We start from the raw sequence: 26891 nt of genomic DNA on the forward strand, positions 1-26891 counted from the left end.
ACATATCATCAATGAATGGATTGTTGTATCTTACAGTGTTACTGGGGAAACAATGGCTTTGTTTGTATGTTGTTTAATGCCACACTAAGCTATATTCCAGCTATATGACGGCACTCTGTAAATAATCAAAGTCTTGAAGAGACAATCCAGTGATTAATATCATGAACAATGATCTATACACATGGGATACAAAGAAAAGCATCAAAATAGATAAGTAAAAAAATCAATAACTTTTCATAAATGGATAAATTCAAATATGTTATAAACCCCAGCCCCAAACCCCTATTCCGGGGTGCTAGCCTGCCATGGGTACAATATAAAATACTATTTCACAAGGTATCATCTTGGAGAGTTTTTAAGTTATTAATGTGCATATTACACAAACAATTGGATGTGTACAGATACATACACAACAGTCTCACACCATGTGTACTGTCAGGACCGCTAAGAATCAATTAGCCACAAAAGCAATTTCAACACCACAGATCAGTGCACCAATACACAACAGGGTGTTTTGTACTGCTTGGACTACAGAAATATACATTCCACTGACAGGATTTTTATATCAAATTAAATATACTGAAACACAAAGTAATCTTAAAAATGAGTCAATATTACACTAACCATATTAACACATTGAAACAAATCTACAATCTATAAATCACAACATACATGACTACAGAAAGCAAATATTAATTGACAAAATAAAAACATACAGTTTGTACCAAATATAAGCATGATAAGCCAATTCATAATTCTTGTATCACAGTGTCAAGGGAAAAGACCCATCTTCGAGACACATGCCCCAACCTCTATTGTCCCCCAAAGGTGAGTGTGTAATATATTCATTAGAAAACATACTATTAGGCACAAGGTAACCTTGCTCCAAGGCTGTACTGAAAGATAAGTATATCTAAGGATGCCAGTCTCTTATACGGACAACTTGTTCTTATTATTAATAAATTCTAGAAATTATTATTTAAACTAATAATTAGACTTGTGCAAGTCTAGGCACAAGGCAATAACACCGGTAAAAATAGTCATGTATTTAGTTTTATCTCAAAAAGTGAATGTTATTAGCATGATTAGTACTGTAGTAATTAATTCCTTCCTGCCTTCCTCATGTTCATCATGTTCATGAAGTTAAACAAGTACATCCATAAACAAGTAATTAAATTGGTCTGGACAAACAACGAATCTTTGAAAACATGGCGGCAAAATGTTGGTGTTAACTGGTTATCCAGTGATAAGTGTTTCGCTCTGTGTCAACTAGTCCTTGCCCCACTTTTCCCTGTCCCATACAGGGTTTAACAGTCTTTATCAGCAAGTCCAGGTTTCTTAGTCATTTTTCATAAGGGTGAATACGAATAGCCAATCTATATATATTTTCACTTAATTTAGATATTAATCATACCACACCATGGTTTCCATTGTTTTTTGTCATAGTCATTGTATTGATTTTGAAGCAATTGGGGTATTGTAGTTTGTAACATTTAGAATAACTGTGCATATTACTATTAGCATGATTAAGTTATATTATATTAAATATGTGTCCTGTTGTCAAATACATTATTAGCATTTAATTTTAGAGTACTTAGAACTTTAAAAAAGTAACTAATAAGGAATAGTACTTGGGACGATAAACCAATTAATCGGTGGATCGCGATTTTTTACTTCTCAAAACACGTATTTATTACCATGATTACAGTTGCACACTAAGTTAAAAATATTGATTCTTATCTTAAACGTTTGCCATAATAACAGTCGCACCATACAGTAATTAGTAGTGAAAGTTAGTGGTGGAAATGTAAATATTTTCATGAAATGTGCCATACCTGACACTGCCAATTATTAATCTTCAGTGTGCCATGTATTCAACCATCTTGTCAATAAAAGAAGTTGGCTTATGCATCACAGATAAGAGCACATGCAAGTACTGTGATATCTATCAAATCATCAGACAGTTGGTGTATCATCCAATCCCTAAACAGTTAGTGAAACAGTAGATCATGGTAGATACTCACATCCAGCAATCATAATAATATTGGCTCGTGTTTATGGAATAAACTGACTGTACTATATCTGTACTATGTACAGTGGTGGTTACATTTTCTTCAGACAGGACCTTATTGTTAATACAACCTATATATATATATACATATGTGAAGGAGCCCTTGTAATAACGTCAGAGGAAAACATATTACAGATCTAACAGGTCCTTAGATCAGGATATCATCGCAAAAAACACGACTCTTCTAAAGTTTTAGATGTCAAATTGTCATTTCATGTACATGTGATACACACATTTCCTAAAAATTAGACAAAGTGACCAGTGTATGTAGTGTGGAAATTAACAATATCTCAGCCTAATTCCTTAATCTTATATATATTAATTACCTAAACAGATAAATCAATGCACAAACAGACCCCAAGGCACATCTAGCCTAAGATTTGGCCTCAGATGGGTGATTTTGTTGTTTAACATGTTTAAAAGACAACAAGACAAACAGTTAATCAGGACCTCATCGAATGATGATGTAAATAGAAGTGCAATACCCACACAACACCAAAAACTATATGACAGCTTTCATTAGCCAAGCATGTGTATGATGAGGCATAGTTTTAAAATACCATATAGATCACAGATGATGAAAATAATCAAACCATGTACACAACTGATGCTTTCCTTCTGTGTTTCAAGTCACTTCACACTGGTATAATCACATGATAATATCAAAATATACTGTTCCCCATGGGGTAACAATTAATTTAAAATAAATGTGGTACAAAATGGTTACCGGTACTTAAAATGGTCTGCGAGCGTCTGGATAGGTACTGGATACACTATTACATGATGTCTGTATCGTCTTAAAGATGTCAAAAGATGTGTAAATACTCATTGAAAACATCCGATTTAAGCTGCAGACAGATATTTGCTAGACATTCATTCAAAATGAAATGTCACAATAACCTGATACTGGTTGGTTACACACTCAACATTGGGTGACATGTCTCGCATGCATGTCATTCTTTCGTCTGTCATTCCCACGATTTACACTTACCCTTTGAGAATCATACTCTGCTGTTGGGATGATTTCAATGACATCGTTGTCAGTGTAATCGGCACTCTGAACACTTGAAGATTCCATAATTACTGTCACTCATTTAGTTCTCGGAACCTCTGCAACATATCCAAATTTATGCAGATTGTTTATGGAAGCAGCGCCATTCTGCAGGCAAACAAAATCGGACTCCCACAAACATTTCATCAGTATCCTTATGTGAACTACCGAGTCATCGCGAACATGAAATAGAAATATTGAAATTAGAAAAGAAAAGATGACACACTATGTATCTTTATCGAAAAATTCCTGTCAAATTGAGTCATCTTGGCCCTTTCAATATTATGGACTGAGAAATATTCACTTCCGCTAAAGTGCGCATGATAGAATGTCACGCATGCGCGGCAAAGCCAAAACATAAACTGGGCTTCAGTCTACCTTTTCGCGCAATATTGGACTTATGATTGCATTGAAAAACCAGCTGAAAATGAAAGTCGGGTATATCCAAACCACGAAACGATATTATTCCGAAACAACTATATTCTTTCCAACAGAACACTGTCCACTGACGTAATGTTTCGGTAGTTGAATAATGAGTTGTCGTATCGAGAGATTTCATGGTATTTTCCCACTTTCAAGTTTTTTTTGTGTGAACACGTTTTTCTTGTTTATGTGTCATAAGAAAATGAAGGTGCATTTTTATACAAAAATACAAACTTATCCGCCAATGATATAGGGTTACAACAGAATATTTCGAACATTTAAATTACATTATTATTCGACCACTTCCACAATTTCAAACATATTTATTATATTACTGTGAATGTGAGTAGCGGGTCCTACTGGTACTGATAGAGCAGAACATGTTTGAACACGTTTCACGAACACCTGTTCTCAATACTCGTCATCACTGATTTCATATATTTTGCAAATTAAATTGGCCTTGGACTTGCACTGGAATCGGTTTCGGAAGATAATATTATCCTTTGGCGTTGGCGCTTTGAACACACTGACATAATACATAAACAATTGACCATGGGCACTAACGAGAGTCTCCCCAGAGTAGTCTCCCCTAACCGTAACATCTAAAGTTGTGACCGCCTCCGTCGGAGCAGGTCAAATCGGCCTCATGATAGAACATGATGACAACAATCCGCCTCGGTGGTCTAGTGGTCTAGCGTCCACCCGGAGAGTCATACTAAAAGATGGTACTTGTTGTTACCCAGTCTGGCTCTCGGTATTAAGGGACTAAAACAAGGAGTGGTCGGCTCGGAGTCAGTATACTGTGTCTGAGTTGGGTATTCATGTTCAACTGCGGCATGGTATCTCAGTGGGATAGCACTATAAATCAGTCCGGACTAGTCCGAACTAGTACAAGCAGACACACACGTGCATGCACGTCGCTATATATAAGTGTAATTATATTGAACGCGACGTTCAACTCTTTTTCACCTCACCTTATTATCAACATTATTAATTAGTTTTCGTGAAGAAGTAGTGCCTTCTATATTGAAAACCTTGTCGAGTAGCTAACAGAGTCAACATGTCAGAAATGACTGGCTTTAAAGTTATCACAGATTTTGTTTGTTTGTTGTGTAACGCCGAACTCAGCAATATTCAAGTTTTTGACGGCCTTCTGTAAATAATAGAGCCTGGTCCAGACAATCTAGTGATTGAAATCATGAGCATCGACCAACGCAACTGGGACACGATGACAAGCATCAACCAAGACAGTGAGCTTGACCACCCGATCCCGTTAGTCGTCTCATATACGACAAGCACAGTCTCCTCTTGCAGCAAGCATGGGTTGCTGAAGACGAATTATATATCTACCGGAACCTTCACGGGTCTGTTCTTTTTAAGCATCTGATTTTAACAATGGTATTTGAATCGTTTCAATTATCCTGTGTTGTTTTGGTTATTTGGCCACTGAAGATATTCACAATATAAATCTTATCAAACCCTATTTATAAAATCAAACTGTACGAAGTGGATTCTTTGTAGTTCCCAAAATCCCATTCCACTACACGATTTACAATTTACATTAAACCTCTTCCCACCAATGAGGGTTTTACCGGAAGATGATGGCTGCTTTTAATAAACAAAAGCCACGCACATGCCGGTCACTATTTCATAACAAATCACCTGTATGTTTAGAATACTCTCTGGCGATGATGTGGACTACGGTTTTGTTAACAGTATCTACATGGTTTCAAATATGTTTGGTGTTTATATCCCAATGTGTATCTGTTGCTGCCCCAGAGTCGGAAGGAATGTTTCGTCTCCTACCATGGTTGGATAACATCAGTACGAGTGAACCCTTGCAGAGAAATTATGGTGTAGCCGCAGCAGATGTCGACTTAGACGGCCAAATTGAATGGCTTGTTGCTGGTTTCACAGGACCAAATTATGTCTTAAAGTACAATGCTGAATTGAATATATTACAAAATATCGCCAAGACAAATATTTCTTTGAAAGGCCTACTCGACCCCAAAGGCAGAGCTATAGGTGTTTGTGCGTGCGACATTGATGGGGACGGACGGGAAGAAATATATTTCCTCAACACAAATGATGCATATGCAGGGAAGTCCAGCTACGGTGACAAACTTTTTAAATACAGAAATGGCCAGTATGTTAATTTATTTGACGATGAACCAAATAGAAGATTGGACGCTAAAAATTACGCAGGACGATCCGTAGCGTGCGTTGATCGCTTTGGCTCTGGTAAATATGCAATTGCCATAGCAACATATTCTGATTCTGGAACTGGTAGTTTTGCACTGATGGAAATGGATGAATCTCACCCGTATAATAATGTAGAAACTGGTTACATCGTTCTTAGGAACGCTGCTAAGGACGCCAGAATAGACCGATCAACCGGTGGTAGAGGAATTGTAGCAGGACCCATCTTAAATAATGATGGGAGAACGGATGTGTTTTTTGGCAATGAAGGGAATAGACATCTAAATAACAAAGGAGAAAATTTTCTATTCCAGAATCTCGGAAATGGCTCTTTTGTTGATGTGGCTGGAGTTGTTGGCATTTCAGATGATAATGAGAACGTTAGAGGTGTGGCCATTGCTGATCTGAACCACGACGGGCTAGTGGACATCGTTTATGGAAACTGGGAAGGAAAGCATCGTGTATTTATCCAGGAAAAATCATCTGGGCAAACCAAATTCAGAAATATCGCCACAGAGGCTTTAGAAGCACCATCTTTAATAAGAACAGTCATTGTTGCTGATTTCGATAATGATAGATCGTCCGATATATTTTTCAATAACATATACGGAATGTCATCAGTCCAACCAAATCGTCTATTTACTGTAAAGGCCAGGAAAGACGCTTCTCCCTTAATCACACCATTGAATCCAGGGGATGCATTAGAAGAGGATGGGTGTGGCACTGGAGCTGGCGTGGCCGATATTGACAATGATGGACAGCTTGATCTGCTGGTGTCACACGGAGAAAGTAGTGCCCAGCCACTGCGGGTATACAGTGTTAATATTGGCGGTAAAAACAGTTGGATAAGGGTCGTTCCTCGAACAAAATTTGGTGCACCTGCACGTGGTGCTTCAGTTTCCATGGAAACATCAAGTGGTGACCAACAGCTGTCTGTCATAGACGGCGGGTCTGGATACCTGTGTCAAATGGAACCAGTCGCTCATTTCGGACTTGGAAAAGACACACCTGTAAAAATGCACGTGACGTGGCCCGATGGCAGGCGAGTATCACGTGACCTAACAGAGAATGATTCAAATACTGTGCATGTAATTGATCACCCAGACTTTGTTCCATCGGATATAGTATCGAGTAGGAAAGTTAATGTGACGTTAACAAAAACCAAGACGCGCGAAGAACTGTAAACGCGAAATTATCAGGACTTTCGTAACGCTCTTCTTTGCCATACATACATAAGATAAATATAAAATAGGTAATACGTAATATTTAGTGATACTACACAGCATGTCCGTCAAATTTAAAAATAAAATGTATATTCTATCATGCGCATTAAAGTTTGAACACACATTCATTATCTTTTCATTTATACAACCAAGTACGTACGTGATGATATGAATAAGATTGATTGGAAGCAGCTTTTCGTCCGATTATATAAAACTGGATTGAGAGTACATTAAATGCGTTGAAAGACATCGCCTTGTGCCTTGTCTACAAGTACGCCTAAAGGTGAAATAAGAGGGTTCATGTCAAAACACTGATTCTCTGATGCGGGCGAGGGGATATCACTCGTAATATCTGATGGCTGTGAGTGAAGTGTTCGTAATATTTCCCTGTGGCGAAACTTGCTTTAGAGTGGAAATGCCAGTTTCGGTCACAGATATTTGAAAGGGAGCTTGATCTGGTCCGATGCCCACATTGCGATGCTATGTAAAGTATCCTCGGTTATAAAAAGTAGTCTATTTTCAGTGATGTTGGACCACGCAATGACAATTACCATCCCTGATAATCACAGTGGGATTCTGGCATTATTCCTTAGTCTGGACAGTTCTTATATGGTTTGAGGTCTTATCGTGAACTACGATGCAAATAGTTTTTTAAAATGGGGAATTCTAATTGATATAGACTGAACAACAAAAGTTCCTGTGACATTGAATAAGATTTAATTCAAAGTTATGTTTTTTACCAAATCTGAAACAATTTCGGTTTGCAACAGATAAAAGACTATGTAAGTGTTCAAATGGTTTAATTTGCCCTACTGACTTCAGAAAATGGTGATTTCATAAAAAAATGAACATGCCAAAATGTCAATTTACAAATCCCTAACGTGTGTGTCCACCTCTGGATGCGATGCAAGCAATGCATCTTCGTCTCATGGAATTGATCAGGCGTCGCACAAAGTCCTGTGGGATATCTGTCCATATCTGTTTCGAAGCATGTTTCGAAGTTCCTGTAGTGTCTGTGGAACACGTGGTTGACGTCGAAGGCGCCGATCCATCTCATCCCACATGTGCTCGATTGGTGAGAGATCAGGGGAGCGAGCCGGCCAGGGGATGACATTCGCCTTGTTTTGTTGAAGAGAATCCTGAACAGGTCGAGCAATATGATGCCGGGCGTTGTCATGTTGAAAGGTACTACCTGGGCAATGACGCAAAAACGGTAGAACAACAGGGCCGATGATCTCGTCGCGGTAGCGCTGTCCATTGAGATTTCCCTCTACCACTATCAAACGGGTCCTCTGTCTTGCTGTAATCCCACCCCATACCATAACGCTGCCGCCCCCGAACCGATGAAGCAATGATTGACGTAACGTTCACCTCGACGTCGGTACGCTCGAATCCGTCCATCGCTGTGGCTGAGGTGAAAACGAGACTCGTCAGTGAATAGAACTTGTCCCCACTGCATGGCCGTCGAGCGTAGACGCTGTTTGCACCACTGTAGACGTGCTTGACGGTGGTTTCCTATCAAAATGGGACGTCTGGCGGGTCTACTGGCGACAATCCCTGCACATCTGAGGTGACGACGTACGGTTTGTGTAAATATTCGTCGAAGGCCAGGGATGCTTCTTGCAGTCACTGTTGCTGGATGGAATCGATTTCGTAGGTGTATTGTTCGAATCCAGTTGCCTTGTCGATTATTGGTTACGCGTGGCCTGCCACTCCGAGGATGGTCTGAATGCATTCGTCTGTTGCCAACGTTGCCATAAACACCAAATGGTGTTTCTGTGGACGTTAAATTGTCTTGCAACATCACGTTGACTCGACCCTGCTTCAAGCAGACGCTCGCAGACGCTCGCAGACGCTCAATGGCTCGCACACGCTCATTTTCGGACAGGCGTGGCATTTCGTAATGTTGAATAATTGCGTAATTCTGATGTTTTTCTGAGTGATTGTTGTCAGCACGATGCTAAACAATGCATATGGAGTCCCGTAACGCACATTTTTATACCCATTCTTGGGTAGTGAAATGCACGGGTGGCCCAGTCGTCTAAGGCGCGCCGCGATTCGCTTTGCAGAGCTCCCGTGCTCGTGGCTTTCACCGAAGTGGTAAACGTCTGTGACCTGCATCACTTCGGGCTTTCCACCCACATTAAGCTGACACGCCGCGATATAACTGGAATACTGTTAAAAGCGGTGTTAAACTCAATTCACTCACTCTAAGAAAGCAACGCAGCTGTGAAAACAGACAACGTCCATGAACGTTATGAAGCATTTATTAAGATGACGGAAAGTCGAAAGTAATATGCATAATGAGAGATCCAAGACGGAATTTTATTGCATGAGACTATCATCGTTCTGCGTATCGAATTGGGGTAAACAGAAGCCGAGACATGACTTGCACGATAACACAAGATTGAACGATAAGTCAAATACGATTCAAATGTGCTATACATGCGGGTAAAAATATAAAATCAATGTAACATAATCGATATATATTTCAAATGAATCATTCTCGAACCAGTGTCTGCATTGGCAATGATTTGTTTTTGGCGAGTTTGGTTTAAGGCCGCGCTAGGTAAATAATAAAAACAACCCTGATCCAACGATTATGCAGTTAGGCGAGAGGATATGGATTCAAACCCAGTGTTGCTCCTGTTGCGGTGATGCGACATGGATTATGAGTGAATTTTACAGTTTTTTAAAATAGCCATTCCAGCATTAATCAGGATGTGGACACCAAGAAAGTGTTTCACTCATTGTAGCAATGTGGGATTCCAACCCGTGTTTCCGACGTGAGACAAGCCAACGCTTTAACCACTGTTATCCCGCCGTTCCGGCACTGACTTGTTCAAGGCCGTTTACTGGTTTAAGGGAGTTGTAGAACAAACTGTCCACTTGTCGAAATAACACTTTATGTAATTATAAACTTGTACAAAGAGGGACATGAGATCCATTACTTGCGTAGACATTATCTTCCGTTCAAAGAGATTTTTAACCCTTATTACAAAAGTACAAAATTACATTAATTTTCTCTTTCTAGAGCAAGGAACTTTCTCTGATGAGTTTGTTCTCGGAAAAAATAAATAGTCGGTTTAGTAATTGTTTCTAAGTCATATGTAAATGTGTAGGGAAATCATGTTTTTATCTTCCTGGTGTTGGTTTCGACAATGTTTTGTTTATATGCATATGTATGCCATATCATTAAAAGCTTCATCCACTCACATTTACGTTGTACTCACACGTTACTCACACAGCGGTGTGCGGTGATGTACCTGAAACAGTTACCCATCTCACTCGGTCACTGCATCCACGGGTACAGCGCGTAGGCTATGTGGGTTTTAATAATTACTTACTTATAAAGTCTTATGACATAACTAAATCGTTGAATAAAGATGCAGCTTCATATAAACATAAATACGATACAGTGTGAATTTAGTGTCTGATATGACTCGGCATTGCCAAACATTATCTGGTCGTCTTCGGTTACGAGCGGAATTTCAAGCAAATGTTTCTTCATTGGTTACTTTTTTCTCTTTCAGTTAGTATCTGTTTATACCAGTGTTGTCGGCTCCTCGATTATCCAGCGTGATATGTCACCATTCAATTGATGAAACACTGGGTAATCGAGGATAATAACCACACGTGATTCCCAACAAAAGCAAATTCATGTTTCAGGTTGTCATGTAACCCCCAAACCTATCTGTTCTAAAAGGACATTCTGAATACAAGGAACTACAACACGACAAGAACCAACAAGGGAAAATTTGACAAGTGGTTCAAGGGAAGTAACTCCATTTGTTGTATTCTCCAATGACAGCCAACCACGTGTGGAGTTGAGCATTACGTGTCTAGTTTTCCAGCATGGCGGCGTTCGTAAAGGAGTTGCTGACTTGGGGTGCTTCACTTTTGTTTTTCTGCGGATTTATCAAACATGTTTTATCAAGAGGTACACACTTTTAATCTTTCATAGTTGCTGATATATCGTCAGTGATATAATCCTTCAGTGTGCTTTATCTGCCAAGATTTCTGATAAGATTGCTAATGACAAACGCTAGCATTGACATGGATAAAAATCCCTGTTCGGGGCAGGTATATGCCAATGATTAAAGGAGACATGTATTGTAGATGATTTATGTATAGGATGAACAAGAAGACATTAAATAAAGAAAATAGAATTATTTGGTTTTAATTAATTGAAAATATTAGGACGCTCGTTTTATGTACCTTTTGGATAAACCAGTTTATAGTCAAGTCTGACAAGGATAGTCTACAATGTTTAGCTTTAAATCTTATTTTGGAAAAATCATAACAATCCCTCTTCGGTAAATTTGTAGTTAAATTAATCATTGCATAGGCTTACCATTTGTTTTAAAATAAGTACTTAATTTGCTCGTCTTTTCTTTAGATAGTCACTCTTTGTAAATACTATCTTGACGTCTGTATGTACATATGGTAGGATTAGCAAGACAAAACTTACATGGTTTATTTAAGTTTTGGTTTGTTGTTTAACGCCGCACTCAGCAATATTCCAGCTATATGACTGCGGTCTGTAAATAATCGAGTCTGGACCAGACAATCCAGTGATTGACATCATGAGCATCGATCAACGCAATTGGGATCGATGACATGCATCAACCAAGTCAGCGAGTCTGACCACCCGATCCTGTTAGTCGCCTCTTACAACAAGCACAGTCGCCTTTTACGGCATGTGTTTTTTGGATCAAAATAAATGTTATTGTGAACAAGGTTGTGATAACCAGTGCAGTCAACATCATTGTTGAAGTTGAAGGGACCTATATGTAAATAAATCATGTTAACTGAGGTTTGACTCCACCGAAAAAAATGAATAAGGAAGGAATATGCAGGGACCAAGTTCAACACAAGGTTCGACACAGCAGTTTTTAACTGTATGTTCTATTTACTTACTCTATTTACCCTATCATGATGTGGCAGTGCATCAATGTTAACATTTGCTCATAAATAAGTCAATACATCAACAGTTCATCAATTATTTGCCCTACCTATGTAGTACCCTTATTGCTTGTGTCATTACTCATGTTATCAACCCCTGGTTTGCACAACTTGATAATTTGAGGCCGAAATGTTGCTGTTATATACTGCTGATGCAAACCCACATTTAATCATCAGTTAATCCTTGAAGTAAATGAAAAGAATGTTACTGATGTTCATGCCTTTGTGTAAAATAGAATGCTGTATAAACCATCTTGTTTCAGAGATGGACTATGAGTTTGTGACATGTGGCTCGACTATGAAGCTGCTCAACACCTACTCCAGTGTCCGCCTACACTCACATGACGTGAAATATGGCTCGGGAAGTGGACAGCAGGTAAAGATGGTGCCCCTGTTCTCACAAGTTGTTTATTGCTATTTGAGATACATGTTTATGTACTCTTTGATTGATTGCCGTAGTTTCAAAGTTGTATGGGTCCCCATGGCCTGCACTTAAGTACAATGTAATATGTCTATTTATTTGTCGCAATAAGATTTGAGTTTTTTAAATGATGGCCTCACCAGTTTCCTTGGGCCCTGCAGCTTATTAAGTCTGAGCGTTCTGATTTTAGCCCGATAATGTTTATTATTTAAAAAAACTAGGCACAGGTAGTCAGGCCATTTGCTGCGGAAAGTTGTGTCCGTTAGTTGTGCTAGAATTTGATGATTGTTGTTTAGAATACTGACTGGGATTCTTGATTTGTCACAAGTGCCTATCCAGGACCTGCACATCTTCAGGATTTCCTCTCATATTTAACTGACTTGCTGTGATTCAACTGAAATGTTGTTCAAAACAGCATTAACCCAACTTTCTCCTTCACTATTTGACTCTTGTCTTGAATAATATATGCTGGAATTTCTGGCCTCTGAGGTGAAAATATTATGTGTCTGGTTGGAATATATCCTCCAGGGGCATAGGAGGTGCCAGTCTGAGATATATATAGGCTTCCAAAATATGTGCCTGTCACACAGAAATTGGGGGAAAAGTTACTTTGTTAGAAATTGTGGAAATCAGAGATATTTTTACATTCAGTACTCTTCCGGTAATGTTAAAATAAGCGTTTGAAGCCTCTTACTGTACACTTGTCCTGTTATTGATGGAATCTATGTCACCTCTGCAAAGCGTTAACATCATTTATCATGGTAATAAAATTAATTTTGGAGAAAAAAATAATCCAATTTCCAGTGTCCAAGTGAAATTGCCTGAAAATTGACAAAGGCGGCATAAAAAATACTCATTCACATTAATGTTAATCACTGATCCTAACAATCTTTTTGTAAATTCATGAAAGTACATCTTTACCTTATTAAATTTTTTAGATGGACATATTTTTGATCTGTGTAAGAAAATGAGAACTTTCCTTCCAAAAAATATACTTCTCAAGATGTTGTTGTTGTTGTACTTGATATTAAAATAATGCCATCTTAGGATTTTTTCCCAAACTATAAACCTATCTTCTGTCTCTGCCTTTTCTGCTGTTTCATGCTGTTTGTTGTTTTGTTAGTCGGTGACTGGTGTCGACTCATCTGATGATCACAACAGCTACTGGCAGATCCGGGGCAAGACCGGAGCTACGTGTATGCGCGGGTAAGGGGAGGCAATCAACTTGGTTGACATGATTTCTGGTTTGACTGTTTTAGACATGATTAATTACAGGCTCCAATAAAATGGCAGGACTTCTGCAGTGTAAAAGAAACAAACTTTCTGAGGAGCCCTTATTTTCTGTTCACAACATCACATGGTGAAAATTCATTCTTCATATGTGGTATAAATGCAGCTTGTGCCACAAGTTTTGAGTCTGGCAGCTCAAACTTTGCTCTTAGCATAACTATTTAATGACTATGTACTGTATGTAAGAAATAAACCACGAGTGTGAGTTGTACAAATAAACACTGCAGGGAGAATAAACCATGAGGGGTGCAGCGCCGAGTGGTATATTCTCTCTGCAGTGTTTTATTTTCGATAAACAATGACACAAGTAGTTTATTTCTTATATGAAATACATATATTATGTACAGCCTCTTTAAGGATGTTATTAAAATATACAAGCTTTAAAAATATTTACCCATATTTCAATAATGACACCCTGAATAGAATCTGACCTCGGCAATGTTGGACAAGTCCATTTTACGAACGGGGTGGCAGGGTAAATTAATTTGGTATTTCCCGCATATTCTCACAATTTGCATGCTGATTATCTGTACCTTTACCCCACATTTGGATGCGATCGTTTGGCAGCTGCGTTTATCTACGCTACCCAGCTACATCTATAGGGGAACAGCTCACTAGATACTTCCCTCTTCAAAATAAAATCGTCCTATTTACAATGTCATGAAATTGTGAGCGCATCTTCGAATTTCCAGAAATGACGTCATGATAGAACAATGTTTTATCATGAAATAAACCATGCTTTGTTCTCCATGATGTATTGCATAGCTATCTTTTATTACGATATAAAATGTATCTGCCACGTATGGACTATTATTCTGGACAAAACAGAATTTTACTTGAATCGGCCTTTGGACGAGTGGTTATGGTTGCAGACTGTAGATGGTATTTTCAAATTGATTGTGATTAAAAGTAAATGCCGTAAACAGCAACCCGCATGTAATTTTCTTGATCAGCTGTTTAAATTTCACTAACTGTTAATCAGCCGAAAAGGAAATGTTATGTTCAACACTTTCACACTATATTTTGGCCTGGCATTGTCGTTTATTATCCCCCTGGCATATAATGCATATAATCATTTCCTTTTCCGGGGCAGAATTCCAAAACCATTCAGTGTATTTGATCGAAACTTGGCAAATCTATCAGGCACATACTGAAGTTGTGCCTTTTGATATTTTGGGATTTTTCTAATTTTTATTTTTTTAAATTTGTATGGAATGAAGTTGGACATAGACTCAGTTGGGGATGGGGTTCGTTTCCGGGGCAGAATTCGAAAACCATTCAGTGTATTTGATCGAAACCTGGCAAAGCTATGAGGCACATACTGAAGTGGTGCCTTTTGATAAATTGTTTTTTAAGAATTTTTATTTTTTACAATTTTTATGGAAAGAAGTGGGACCTAGACTCCATTGGGGAACAGGTTCGTTTTCGGGCCATAATTCGAAAACCATTCATTGGTTATCAATGTATGCTTCTTAAAGAACATTCAACTGTAGACTCATTACATAGAGAATTGCACATTTACTAGTGGTTACTTTACAGACAGCTGCCGGGGGGATATGTCATCTGATGACTCTTGTCTTATTTTTGCAGGAGTCCAGTGAAATGTGGCCAGACAATCCGTCTGATGCACTTATCAACAAAACGTAATTTACACAGTCATCACTTCCAGTCTCCTCTGTCTCACAACCTGGAGGTCAGTGCCTTTGGGGAGGAAGGAGAGGGCGATGAAGGTCAGTGCAGGCGGGAAATTGTTTATAACATTATTTAGTTATGGCCAATCCAAACCCTCTATGACTGTCACCGTAGGGTTTACTTCTACATTATGTAGATACGCTGATAGAACAGAAATACTGATCAAAGTGACCTTAGACCCAACTCATCCATGGACTCCCTAAGATGATGACAGCCCAATAGATTGGATGTTGGCTGGTCTTGCAGGAAGTGCTAGACTTTCATGCACAGAGTGATGGTAGTGCTATATATCATTAATAATTGATATGGGTTTGATTCTTTGTTAAGAAGGGGACATTGTCTTAGCACAACCATTACTTCCAAGTACGGTCTGGTTTGTTTCATAACACTGGTAAAATATGTCAGGTTTATTCATTAATCGTCATTGAGATGATTATCCCATGCCTGGTCTAGTGGATAGAGTGTCTGCCTTGGGAGGGGAAGGTTGGTGGTTCGATCTCTGACCGTGTGATACCGAAAGGTGTTAAACGATAGTACTTGTTTGTTTATTGTTTAGCACCACACTCAGAAATATTCCAGGTAAATGATGGTGGTCTGTAAATAATGAAGCCTGGACCAGACAATCCAGTGATTAATATCATGAGCATTGATCCGTGCAATTGGGATACGATGACATGCATCAACCAAGTCAGCAAGCCTAACCAACAGATCCATTCTTTTTCCCTCTAACGACAAGCGTGGGTTGCTGAAGATACTTGTTGTTTTTCTGGGTGCTGCTTTGTATTAAGGGGATTTAAAAAGATTGGTCAGATAGGAGTCAGTATATTGTCCCTGAGTGGGGTATCCATGTTAAACTGTGGCATTGTATCTCATATTTCACCTCAACATGCCAGGAGATGGTTGTGAAGTTCCCAAATGGCAGAAAACTAACGCCTTTACTCCTTTGTTTATTATTTAGCCTTCTTTGTCTTGCTATTGATATGTTGTTGGGCATGCTGCTGCAGGTGACAACTGGGTGATTGTGTGCAGCACAAAGCACTGGAGCAGGAGGGACAAAATCAGGATCAAGAATGTCGTCACAGAGCAGTGAGTACTCAAGCCACTCCCCCAGGGGAGTTTGAGCAGACCCCCAACACCCATGCTTGTCATAACAGCCCACTGAATAACAGAATGGCTGGTTACAATGTCTGACCTTGCAAATGTGTGCTGTCATGCCCACACTCAATGGATTGTTGTTCATACTATCCACCACTGCTTTGCTTGAGCCTGACTAGGGCGGTCGGGTAGCCTAGTGGTTAAAGCGTTCGCTCGTCACGCCGAATACCCGGGTTCGATTCCCGACGTGGGTACAATGTGTGAAGCTCATTTCTGGTGTCCCCCGCTGAGATATTGCTGGAATATTGCTAAAAGCGGTGTAAAACCATACTCACTCACTAACTCACTTTAGCCTGACTAACTATGGTGAAAAACAAAATGATTATTCTTGATAGGGATATTCCAGTTATTCTATGATACACAAAACTGATCACTTGTATTAAATATGTTTGTAAATATTATGAAATAACGCTGTATCTGCATAACTTATCATGCTTATACTTGCATCAGTTTTACTTGTTTAACTGCATGTCCAGAATGGTCAATGAATTCCTGGCTCTGAATAAACTACAACGTGACGCCATCATGATAATGGTGTAAGCCTCAGTCAGCTCAGGAGCATAGATGCCATGAATCATGTGATCCCAGCCTTTTCACTGATAACTAACAGACTGACAGCCTCAACATAAATAACATATTCAGTCATTTTTTCATGTTACAAATCAAACAGGCTCACATTAAGTCTCTGAAATGAAATATTTTATAGAGAGTTATATGTCAGAGATAAATTGTCTTTGATATATAAGTTTGAAGGAACCCAGAGAATCTCTTCATTTTCTGGAAACTGAGGAAATCTATACTTGCCAAAGTCTTGTAGAACTGCTGGGCAATTTCAGATGTGATTGTTTCAAGGTCTCTATGAGAGACTACAAACCATACTCTATTGTTTGAACTTTACTACTGCCCTCCCTTGAGTGAGTGAGTGAGTGAGTGAGTTGTGTTTAATGCCGCATTTAACAGTATTCCAGTTATATCGCACTGTGTCAGCTTAATGTGGGAGGAAAGCCCGAAGTGATGCAGGTCTCAGACGTTTATCACTTCAGTGAAACCCACGAGCATGGGTATGGTGCTGACAAACCTAGAAACATAATCGGTGCGAACCGGGATTCGAACCCACAATCATAGTTTTCTGGCGTGCCCAAGGGACGCAACTCTGCACAGCGAATTGCGGCGCCTTAGACGACTGGTCCACCCATGCCCCCCCCTCCCTTAAGTGTTGTGTTTTGTATTCCAGTTACTTACATGTGAGCGGTGACAGCTATGGCCGTCCGATCCACGGACAGCGCGAGGTCAGCGGCTACCCCACACCATCTGAGATGAACTACTGGATAGTCAATGAGGGCATCTTTATCAAACCGGCCAATGATCCCAATACAGGGAAACTCATGCATGATCATGATGAGCTTTAATACAACACCATATTAGGACAAAACTTTGTACATTACCATATAACTATATTTGAATATCTACAAATGTGTTGATGAATTAGACTCATATGTTTGTCGTTTTTTATATTTTGTAACCGTCTACAGAAAGTACCGAAAGTTTCTTGTTGAATGAATACTTTGAAATGTGCCACAAAACGGTCTGTCTTGTTTCCCATTGTTGTGGATTATCTCCCTTTGATGGACATGATTGGCTTGTTTCTGTCCTGCAGTGAATGTGTTGTCTGGATTTGATTAATCAATATTTGTATTTATTTTTGAAACAAATATAATAAGATCCACACTGAGTGATGTTTCTAGCACTTTAAAAAAAATAAGGTGTGATGAGATGCAGGTTTAGAAATTCATTTTTATTTTCACAAGTCCACAAGAATCATCTACAAAGTGGTTGTCCAAAAGGAAATGTCATCAGTCCATTCTGAAGTGGATTATTCTCAGACTGGCAGATTTATGTTGCTTTTGAACAGTGGGTTAGTTAAATTTCATATGTGAATTTATGTTGAGATTTAGATAGTTTGTATTCATATCTTAATCTAGTTCCATCAATCATGCTGTTTGTGACACTTGAACTCTGACCTGTGGATATAGAGAGGTAAAGGGCAGATATATGTACATTGGACGAGTATACCAAGGTAACATTAACAGGGCATTTTACTGAAAGATTGGTAAGAATGCAGTCAAAGTGTTGTCAGAGGTGCAGTTGCTTTTTTGATAGCACATGTTTTTATAGAGATATAATTTGTCTACATTTAATTCTGTGAGTGAGTATATTTGTTTATTTTGTGGGATAGCTGAGTGTTTCCCTGTGTTCATCAAGGACAGGTTTGGGGTGTCATACCCTACAATGGTTTCTGCTCAATCTGTGTCCCTGCCTTGTTACAGTACTACAGTACTGTGTTAGCAGCTTCTCTTATTGAAGGTAGGCCTGTAATAATTCAGTTTGTCATGATACAAATCATACAATATACATGTGTATCTTGATATATGTGTCTGCCAAGAGAGGGGAAGATCGGTGGTCTGATCTCTAGTTGTGTCATACTAAAAGAAGTTAAAAGATGGTACTTATTGTTACCCTGCCAAGCTCTTGGCAATAAGGGGATGAAACAAGGACTGGTTGGCGTGGATTCAGTATACAGTGTCCGAGTGGGATATCAATGTTAACTGCGGCATGGTTTCTCAGTGGGCTGACACTATTAAACCGGCATTAGTCCGGACTAGTACAAGCAGCCATATATTTGACCTTATATTAATATATAACTTAGGTTTAAGGTCGTGATACATATTCATCTCAGTATAAGGTAGAGATACGATATACGTTTAAAGGTCGCAATGCAATACATACCTTATTTATTAGTGAATATTTTGATAATATACAGTTGAGTCTAATTCATTAATACTTAATCTATTAACAAACGAAATGTCAGAGGGCTTTGCTCCATCATCATCAGATTCATTTGTTTTGTGTCCATGAGTATCTTATACTTTGTTTCTTTGAAAAGTGATTGTCTCAAAACTCAATAGTACCACCTTGAGAGGATGTAATCTTTGTATCTATGCTATTATTTTAAAAAAGTGGGTATTCAACTTTTGACTGGGGTGTTATGACTAAGGTGTATACATTAAGACCAGGGCCCACTTGCACAAAGCGATCTTAGCGCTAAGATGATCGTAACTCCCATACTTTAACATAAGCTTACAATAGTCATAGCACTAAGATCGCTTTGTGCATGTGGGCCCTGTTCAGTATCTAATTTTACTCCCAGCTATGGTGGAACATACCGGGGTAAGTAGGATTTCAGAATTGGTAATGTCAATACATAGATGCCATCCATGGTATATTTTGAAACCTATCAAGAGAAAGGGCTGATATTTCAGAAGTGTCTTTAAGTACTTTACTAGTAAATGTCACCAGTGACCATTTTGATTTTAAAGTATACTTTTCCAATCATATGTTTTCAAGTTGATAATCCAGTTCACAGCAAAATTAGAAAATTTCATCTTTGGTAAAATATTGGTTGGAATTAGCAAGTCACAGACACAGCTCATACATGAGTCTAGTTATCTGTTTTATTTCATTAGGTGGTTGACCAAACTGAATTAAATTAGAAAAAGACTTATTTTGTTCAGCTATCTCTGGCTCGTCCCAGAACGTGTGGGCAGAACAACTGAAACATGAAACTCACAGTCTTGTCAAGTGTTGTTATCATCCAGTTTTAAATGTATGTGTATTTGGATGTTGATTTCTGTTCTTTTCAACGACCCTGGTACCTATATTGAAATTTGGGCTGAAAACATTGTAAACTAACCAACAAAAAGTAAAAGGCTCTTGAAGGTTCTTGGTGATAACAAATATCTATTTCTTGTTTTGCCTGCAAAGCAAAACTTGCACTGTGCAACATAAATTATTTTGAAATTTCACCTCATCAGATTTGGCATTTCAGCTATAAACATGCCCAACACAAATTATAGATTTTAGTACATACAAAGTAACATGTATACGATCGCTCAGTCAGTATCTGTCAATGTCATCAATCATGAGAATTCCTTAACTGTATTAAAAAGACAAAGTGATATACTAATATGTATGAATTTGGGTGACAGATTTTCAGTTGTTTGCGGATTTTGAGCCTAAATTAGTGATAAAGATCAGAAAGTTAGGCTCATCTTCCGCTGACTTTGTGAACAGGTCAACCTTGGGTGAATGCTGTGTGACACTGCATAGTTGTCATGGATTTGTGGTGCATGTGCTGGATGTGAATGTTAGGATTGTTTGGAGGAAACCTTCCCTCTATCATCTGATGTTGGTGCTTCTTAACCTCTTACGTTTTCTGGTGTATTTATTTCAAGGTTACAACTGTAAATATATCTATGTAGTGATCATGGTGATGATTGTTCTTTTCAACTAATAATGTGTTGGTTGAATGTATTTGTGAGTAACAGAATTGGGCAGAGGGTAGAAGTGGTACTTCGTTTTTCTGTATAAATCTATTTATCCTTGTTTGGGGCTGATACATCACATGACACTGCCCTGCTTTTGAAGATTATTTTTGAAGATTATTTTTGAACTCATTAATTGTTGAAGTTGTGAGGAATCTTTTCAGAAAGTCTTGTTATAAGAAAGAAGGAAGATTTGAATGAAACAGAAACATGATACTTCTGTTCACTGAACATGGGAATTCATCGCCAATAACAGCCACCACCAGACTGAGCCTGGGTACTCAAGCTTCATCATTATAAGCAAGATAGGGGCGGTCGGGTAGCCTAGTGGTTAAAGCGTTCGCTCGTCACGCCGAAGACCCGGGTTCGATTCCCGACATGGGTACAATGTGTGAAGCCCATTTCTGGTGTCCCCCGCCGTGATATTGCTGGATTATTGCTAAAAGCGGCGTAAAACCATACTCACTCACTCACTCACTATAAGCAAGATAATCCTTTTTTGGGGAAAATAACATGAAAAACTTCAGATCCTGGTTAGCAACCCTTTCCATAGTAAATCTACTTTAGAAAAGAGGTCCTCTGCCTCAAAATCCTTCTCAACTACCAGTAATTGCCTCTGGATCAATTGTGCATTGGCCTGTATATTCAAATTTACGTAGACTGATGATCATTCATTAATTTAACTCCATCATGAGTGAAGCTGGATCTTGATGTGCAGAGTTGCATCCCTTGGCAGCCAGGATCTGCTGGTCATAGGCAGACTTAAAGATTCTCCCATGTTGTGATCCTTGGTCTGTCAGTTTGGGGGCTTCTTAGACTGCCGGAGCTTTACACCCAGTGTCATCTTGAGCTTCCTTCACACATGCCTGGTATTACAACCATCATTCAAACCCAACTTAAGATGTATACCTCAAGAAGTGAATCAAACTGAATCCTGGCTTCATTCATTTCAGTGTCCCTCAGAGGACCTGTTTTACCATGTTATGTGTTGATATAGGGATTTAGTCTATTTTGTTGTCATTTACATTTTCTGTTGTTGAGAATGTTTGCTATTGTACATACATGTGTACATGACGAAGACGAGCCTTGTTCAGGATATGTTGCTGATGTTGTAACAACATTCAGAGGTGTGCAAGAGTGAATGAAATAAAGTGTAATTTAAAGTTTCTTGTAATGTCATTCACTCGATATGGAGGGTACTCTGTACCTTACCAAAAGCGGTCCAGCAACCGGTGGTTTAGAGGTGCTTTGATTCAAGTACTGAACAAGCCAAGACCTGGGTGGCCTAGTGGATAGAATGTCTGCCTGGAGAGGGGATGTCAGTAGTTTGATCCTGACAGTGGCATACCAAAAGATGTTAAAAGAAGGTTCATATTGTTACCCTGTCTTGTGCTCGGTATTAAGAGGATAAGTGCAGTGATCTTGAAGGCAATGTTAAACCACATGTCACCTCACCTGCAACAAACCTTGAATATGTGGGTTACTATGGTCATGGATGGATGAGCCTCTCTACAGACTTGCTAAAACAATCACAAATTTGTTCAAGAGGTTAGAGCTATATTAAGACTCCCTGATACTGATCAAAGCAGTGTAGACCCGTGAAGATCCGGGTAGAATAGATCTTCAGCAACCCATGCTTGCCCTAAAAGGCGACTAAGCTTGTCGTAAAAGGCGACTAAGGGGATCGGGTGGTCAGGCTCGCTGACTTGGTTGATGCATGTCATCGATCCCAATTGCGTGGATCGATGCTCGTGATATTAATCACTGGATTGTCTGGTCCAGACTCGATTATTTACAGACCGCCGTCATGAAGCTGGAATATTGCTGAGTGCGGCGTTAAACAACAAACCAACCAACCAACCAAATCAAAGTGTAAAACCAGAATCCCTCACTTCCACATTAACTGACAGGCCATAAAACTGAAAGGCAGTTTCGAGCAGCCTTAAACCCAACTCACCCATCTCAAATATTGGAGATTTAATATTAGACCTGGGGGCGTTCTTCATCCTCGGCTTTTATTCGCAAAGGTGATAATGGGGAGAATTCTGTGTATAAAAAGTAACCATCGTTTTATCGACTGTTGATGTTTAATCAAGGAAATGGTAATCACGATTACTCTGCAGATTAACTTGACACCCCTTATATTAAAAACAGGAGGTATATATAACAACATAAATAAGCAAACTATCAGTTCCACACTCGTGTTGTTAGGTTTGATAAAAATTGTAAATGCCATAACCTGCAACACTTTGGCTTTCATTCCATGTTGAGCTGTCATGCAAAGTTTGTTCAAAGCAGTGTTTAACTCAACCATTCTGTATATGGTCAAATGTACGTTAATCCTTTGTTTATTCAATTTGGATGTAGCCAGTTCCTGACTTCTTGTCCAAAGCATAGATAATCTATTAGTATTGTTCTAGCGAATAGTGAGAATTTCGACATTTTGTTGTCTGTGTTTCAGGTGGTAAGCTTGGGTTTTCTTCCGGCTGACACAAACATAAACAACACAAAGGGCTATATATATTATTCGAACAAAGTTTTATTCACAAAACAGAACATGAACTGCAACAACAAATACTATTTTTTTCTGAAATAACACCATGAAAATCTCCACATTAACTTCTATGATTTTATTAGAATTAGATTTTTTTTTACATATTGTAATTGTATATTGAAAATAATGTACGATACCATAATATCATAGAAAAGTATAACGTGCAAACTAAAATCAAGTAGATATTTTTGAGATATTGGTCTCCATTTAAACTTTCGCATCTTCTTCACTGCATAATGTTCATAATGAAATTGACAAATGTTAGCTTATGTAAGTTTCCCCATGCCCAGTCTTCAAGGAAAGTAGTGTTCCATCAGGTAGTATCCTATTCATATTCTTGTATCCAGCGCATCCAGGGTAGCAGTTCAAAATTTCCATTCATGCAGATGTCAATATCACAACAAAGCGTGTAATACCATCAACGGGTGTCCAAGTCCAGCAAAGGAACAAATGCACCTACAGGTGATCACCAGCCAGCATAAACTCCAGTCACTGACACTGTCACTTTCACAGAAGTGTTTTGGGTGCCCGATCAGTCAGCAGCATCTCTTGCCCTTTCCTCAGCCACTCAGATGGACAAATGCACCCCTAGGTGATGGCATCCCAAATGCTGGGGGAGGGTACTGCCAGCGAGATTATCCCCCTTGCGACATCGACTCGACCTTGAACCCTGTCACCGAGTACTGAGTGGGTCGTGTGGCCATACCACCGTAATAGGCCACCACGTGACTCAGGGAAGGGAACCTCAGAAGACTCGCCTTCCCATCAACGTCAGTGGCGCCCAAAACATCTTTGGCATGGCTGTCCACAACCACCCAGCCACCAGCAGGGTTCTGCAGCAAGGCCGAGCTTCTGCCGTTAAAGGTGATAACTGCTCCCTGGCAGTCTTGGGCACTGAACACCCTCCCCACCGCATCCCCGAAATCCCTGAGGGGCTGACCTGGCATCCATTCCCAGGTCAGCTGGCTCCTTAGGGAGTTCGAGTCCATGTTGCCAGGGTACAGTAGTCCCTGCATTTCGCTTACTCGGCTGCACCGGACAGGCCATCTCGACTGGGAGTCTTCAGGCTCCTCCAACATCTCATCTGCTGCCAGATGTTTGCTGATAGGAGCCTTACTTCCCATCGTGCCGAGCCTGGCGTCATGAAGACGGTCCCCTATGACGAGGACACTGTCCAGTGTGGCTGGAGTCCAGAGACCCACAGGGACAACCGAACTGGCAACAATGGCGGTAAATGCCATCGAGGTGCATTGTGTGCCAGCATGCCTTGATCTGAAAGATACAGCACAATTAAGAACCTATTGGAACTTATTTAAAGTAACTTGAGATGAATCATGTTTAACATATAACAGTATGTCTACAATACTATATACAATGATGACATTAAATATATATATGTCTTGAAACAGAAACTACTGGCCGTAACAATAGTGATGAAAGTTATATGTATGGATCACTGATGACTGATGACAACTATGTTTCTGTTAGAAATGATGGTATTTCTTATAAGTTACAATGATTTAGCTATAACAGTCGACTTACGGGCTCCACACTTCTGGAATATGACCTTGGTGGAAGTGTCCGTGGATAGAGTATCTGCATTCAGGCAGACTGGACACTTCCACCGTGTCCTTGACCTCTGTAGCTGACTGGCTAGACGTGGGTGGGAGTTCACTACAGGTTTGGGCTGCGTGTGCAGACCTTGATGGGAGAAGAGGGTGTTGCCCGGCCGGGGCACCACACCCACACACTCCAGCTCGAGGGCCTATGTTGTAATCCCCTGGGGTGGGGGTAAGGAAGCCCTTTAAGTCCAGAGTAGGCTTCTGTGACCTTTAATATAAAGAGAAAAAACATTTAGGTCCAAAGCAAGAACTTAAACTGAAGGAACGGCTTCAGACACTGACAAAAACGCCAGAACTAGTCTTGTTGAAACTACAACATGTCAGGTATGGAGAATGGCCTACGATTTTTGTCTTCTGTCTGTATTCTAACTGCTACCCAAAATATAAAAAAAGAATTTTACAGTTTTACTCAAACTCGAAAATAAATATGCTGAGAAACATTGGCAAATAAGACAATGAAGGCACGAATAGTTAGCCAGTTTCATACAGAAGTACAATCATACACACAATAATTAACCTCTTACCTATTGAAAGAGCTTGATGCAAGTGCTTTTCTCTGTGTCTCCTTGTAATGGTTAACCTCGTCATCCTTCAAATCAATCAGCTTAATGTCAGTTACGACATAGAAAAATAAATACATTTTTACTGTCTGTGTAATGTGTAACGTGTACCACCACTTCTAATGTGCTGTTCTGTTGCAACTACTTCAGTTACTACGTACACTACTACTAAAACCTACTACTACAACCACCATCGTCACAAATTAGGGATATTTTGATAGTGTGTGTGGGGGGGTGGATGGGGTGTGGGGTGTGGGGATGTGGGTGGTGGTGGGTGAGTGTGGTTAGTTGATCGTTTGATTTAAAAAGCCCTGGGGTCAGTCAGTAAGAGAGATTATCACAGATTGCTATTGGTACATTAATTATTTACAAGTCATTAAGCCTAGCCCATATCATAAAAGAAAGACCGCCCCAGTGATCGGCGCGCCAACGTGTACACGCCCTTTTTGCGCCACAAAACACTGAAAAAACACAGGCACACGTACACTATTACTTACAGCTACTCGAGATGTACACAAGAATCTCCGGGCCTGTCGAGAACACCACTTCCTGAGTCTCCGGAAGTACGACTGGGGAATGTGGATCTTACACGCCATTTAGGCTAAAAACAGATTTACCAGTGTCAGAGCTGCTGCATAATCGAACGTCCCGCTTGGCAACTCAAGGCAACAATCGCGTGACGTCATGAGGAACAGCCAATCAGTGTTCATCACCAAGGGCTGTTCATACTCCATACAGCGACAATAGAGTAACTAACGGTGCAAGGAATTCTTATCAAAGCTCTAACCATTTTACTGAACGATCAATGAGACATTACACATACTTCCTTACAAAGAGTATTTTATCTCTCACGTATTGAATATTCTATGTCAATTACAATTACACAACTGACATCTATTCAAACTACCACTGAGTGTAGATTAGAAAATAAACCCAAGTATACTCTTGTAAAGTTGCAGTTGTAAAGTACATAACTACGGTTATAACGAACTCAAATGGACCATTAATTTTAGTTCGTTATAACCGTAGTTCGTTATTAGCATATATACAACATCTATACAGCAAGTGGCAGGGACCAAAAATTAAGTTCGTAATATCCGTCAGTTCGTTATAAGCGTGTTCGTAATAAACGTATTTTACTGTATAATGTGTGAGTGAGTTGGGTCAGCCGCTTCTCTTTCTCATTGACTGTACCTGCTATGTCCTACTCACTGTACTGGGGAACAGGTCATAGGAGCTTCATCCAAACTAGGATGAAGATATATTGTCCCACTCAAGCAAAG

At 39.5% G+C, this 26891-nt stretch overlaps 3 protein-coding genes and 1 pseudogene across 3 annotated transcripts in view; 2 read left to right on the top strand and 2 right to left on the bottom strand.

The window, feature by feature from the left end:
* Positions 1-3425, bottom strand: part of LOC139476502 (calmodulin-regulated spectrin-associated protein 1-like) — a 67977-nt gene extending 64552 nt beyond the window's left edge. The window contains exon 1 of the mRNA XM_071259418.1: positions 3063-3425. Within this exon, the coding sequence (XP_071115519.1) occupies positions 3063-3149 (87 nt within the window). The 5' untranslated portion in view covers positions 3150-3425. The remainder of the gene's footprint in view (positions 1-3062) is intronic.
* LOC139476578 (stromal cell-derived factor 2-like) overlaps positions 1-22035 on the top strand; it is a 55823-nt gene extending 33788 nt beyond the window's left edge. The window contains exons 2-7 of the mRNA XM_071259419.1: positions 10637-10907; positions 12196-12308; positions 13477-13559; positions 15234-15373; positions 16340-16421; positions 17725-22035. Coding sequence (XP_071115520.1) covers positions 10823-10907; positions 12196-12308; positions 13477-13559; positions 15234-15373; positions 16340-16421; positions 17725-17899 — 678 coding nt within the window. The 5' untranslated portion in view covers positions 10637-10822 and the 3' untranslated portion in view covers positions 17900-22035. The remainder of the gene's footprint in view (positions 1-10636; positions 10908-12195; positions 12309-13476; positions 13560-15233; positions 15374-16339; positions 16422-17724) is intronic.
* Positions 5144-7080, top strand: LOC139463768 (cartilage acidic protein 1 pseudogene; annotated as a pseudogene).
* A 2026-nt stretch (positions 22036-24061) lies between the features above and the next one.
* LOC139463776 (uncharacterized) lies at positions 24062-26204 on the bottom strand. The gene is made up of 4 exons (XM_071245072.1): positions 26106-26204; positions 25573-25637; positions 24969-25256; positions 24062-24698 (listed from the first exon to the last, which is right to left on the bottom strand). The coding sequence occupies exons 1-4, from the start codon at positions 26202-26204 to the stop codon at positions 24062-24064; spliced, it is 1089 nt and encodes a 362-aa protein (XP_071101173.1).
* Between the last annotated feature and the right edge of the window lie 687 nt (positions 26205-26891).

Source organism: Haliotis cracherodii, unplaced genomic scaffold, assembly GCF_022045235.1.
Source record: "Haliotis cracherodii isolate W230 unplaced genomic scaffold, xgHalCrac1.p SCAF_1, whole genome shotgun sequence".
NCBI classification, from domain to species: domain Eukaryota; kingdom Metazoa; phylum Mollusca; class Gastropoda; order Lepetellida; family Haliotidae; genus Haliotis; species Haliotis cracherodii.

Excerpts from the sequence above, each read along its gene's own strand:
- LOC139463776 (XM_071245072.1), bottom strand. The coding sequence starts at position 26,204 with ATGGCGTGTAAGATCCACATTCCCCAGTCGTACTTCCGGAGACTCAGG. Across the intron at positions 25,638-26,105 it reads TGTGTACATCTCGAGTAGCT|GATGACGAGGTTAACCATTA; the intron begins GTAAGTAATAGT and ends ATTGATTTGAAG. Across the intron at positions 25,257-25,572 it reads GCATCAAGCTCTTTCAATAG|GTCACAGAAGCCTACTCTGG; the intron begins GTAAGAGGTTAA and ends TTTATATTAAAG.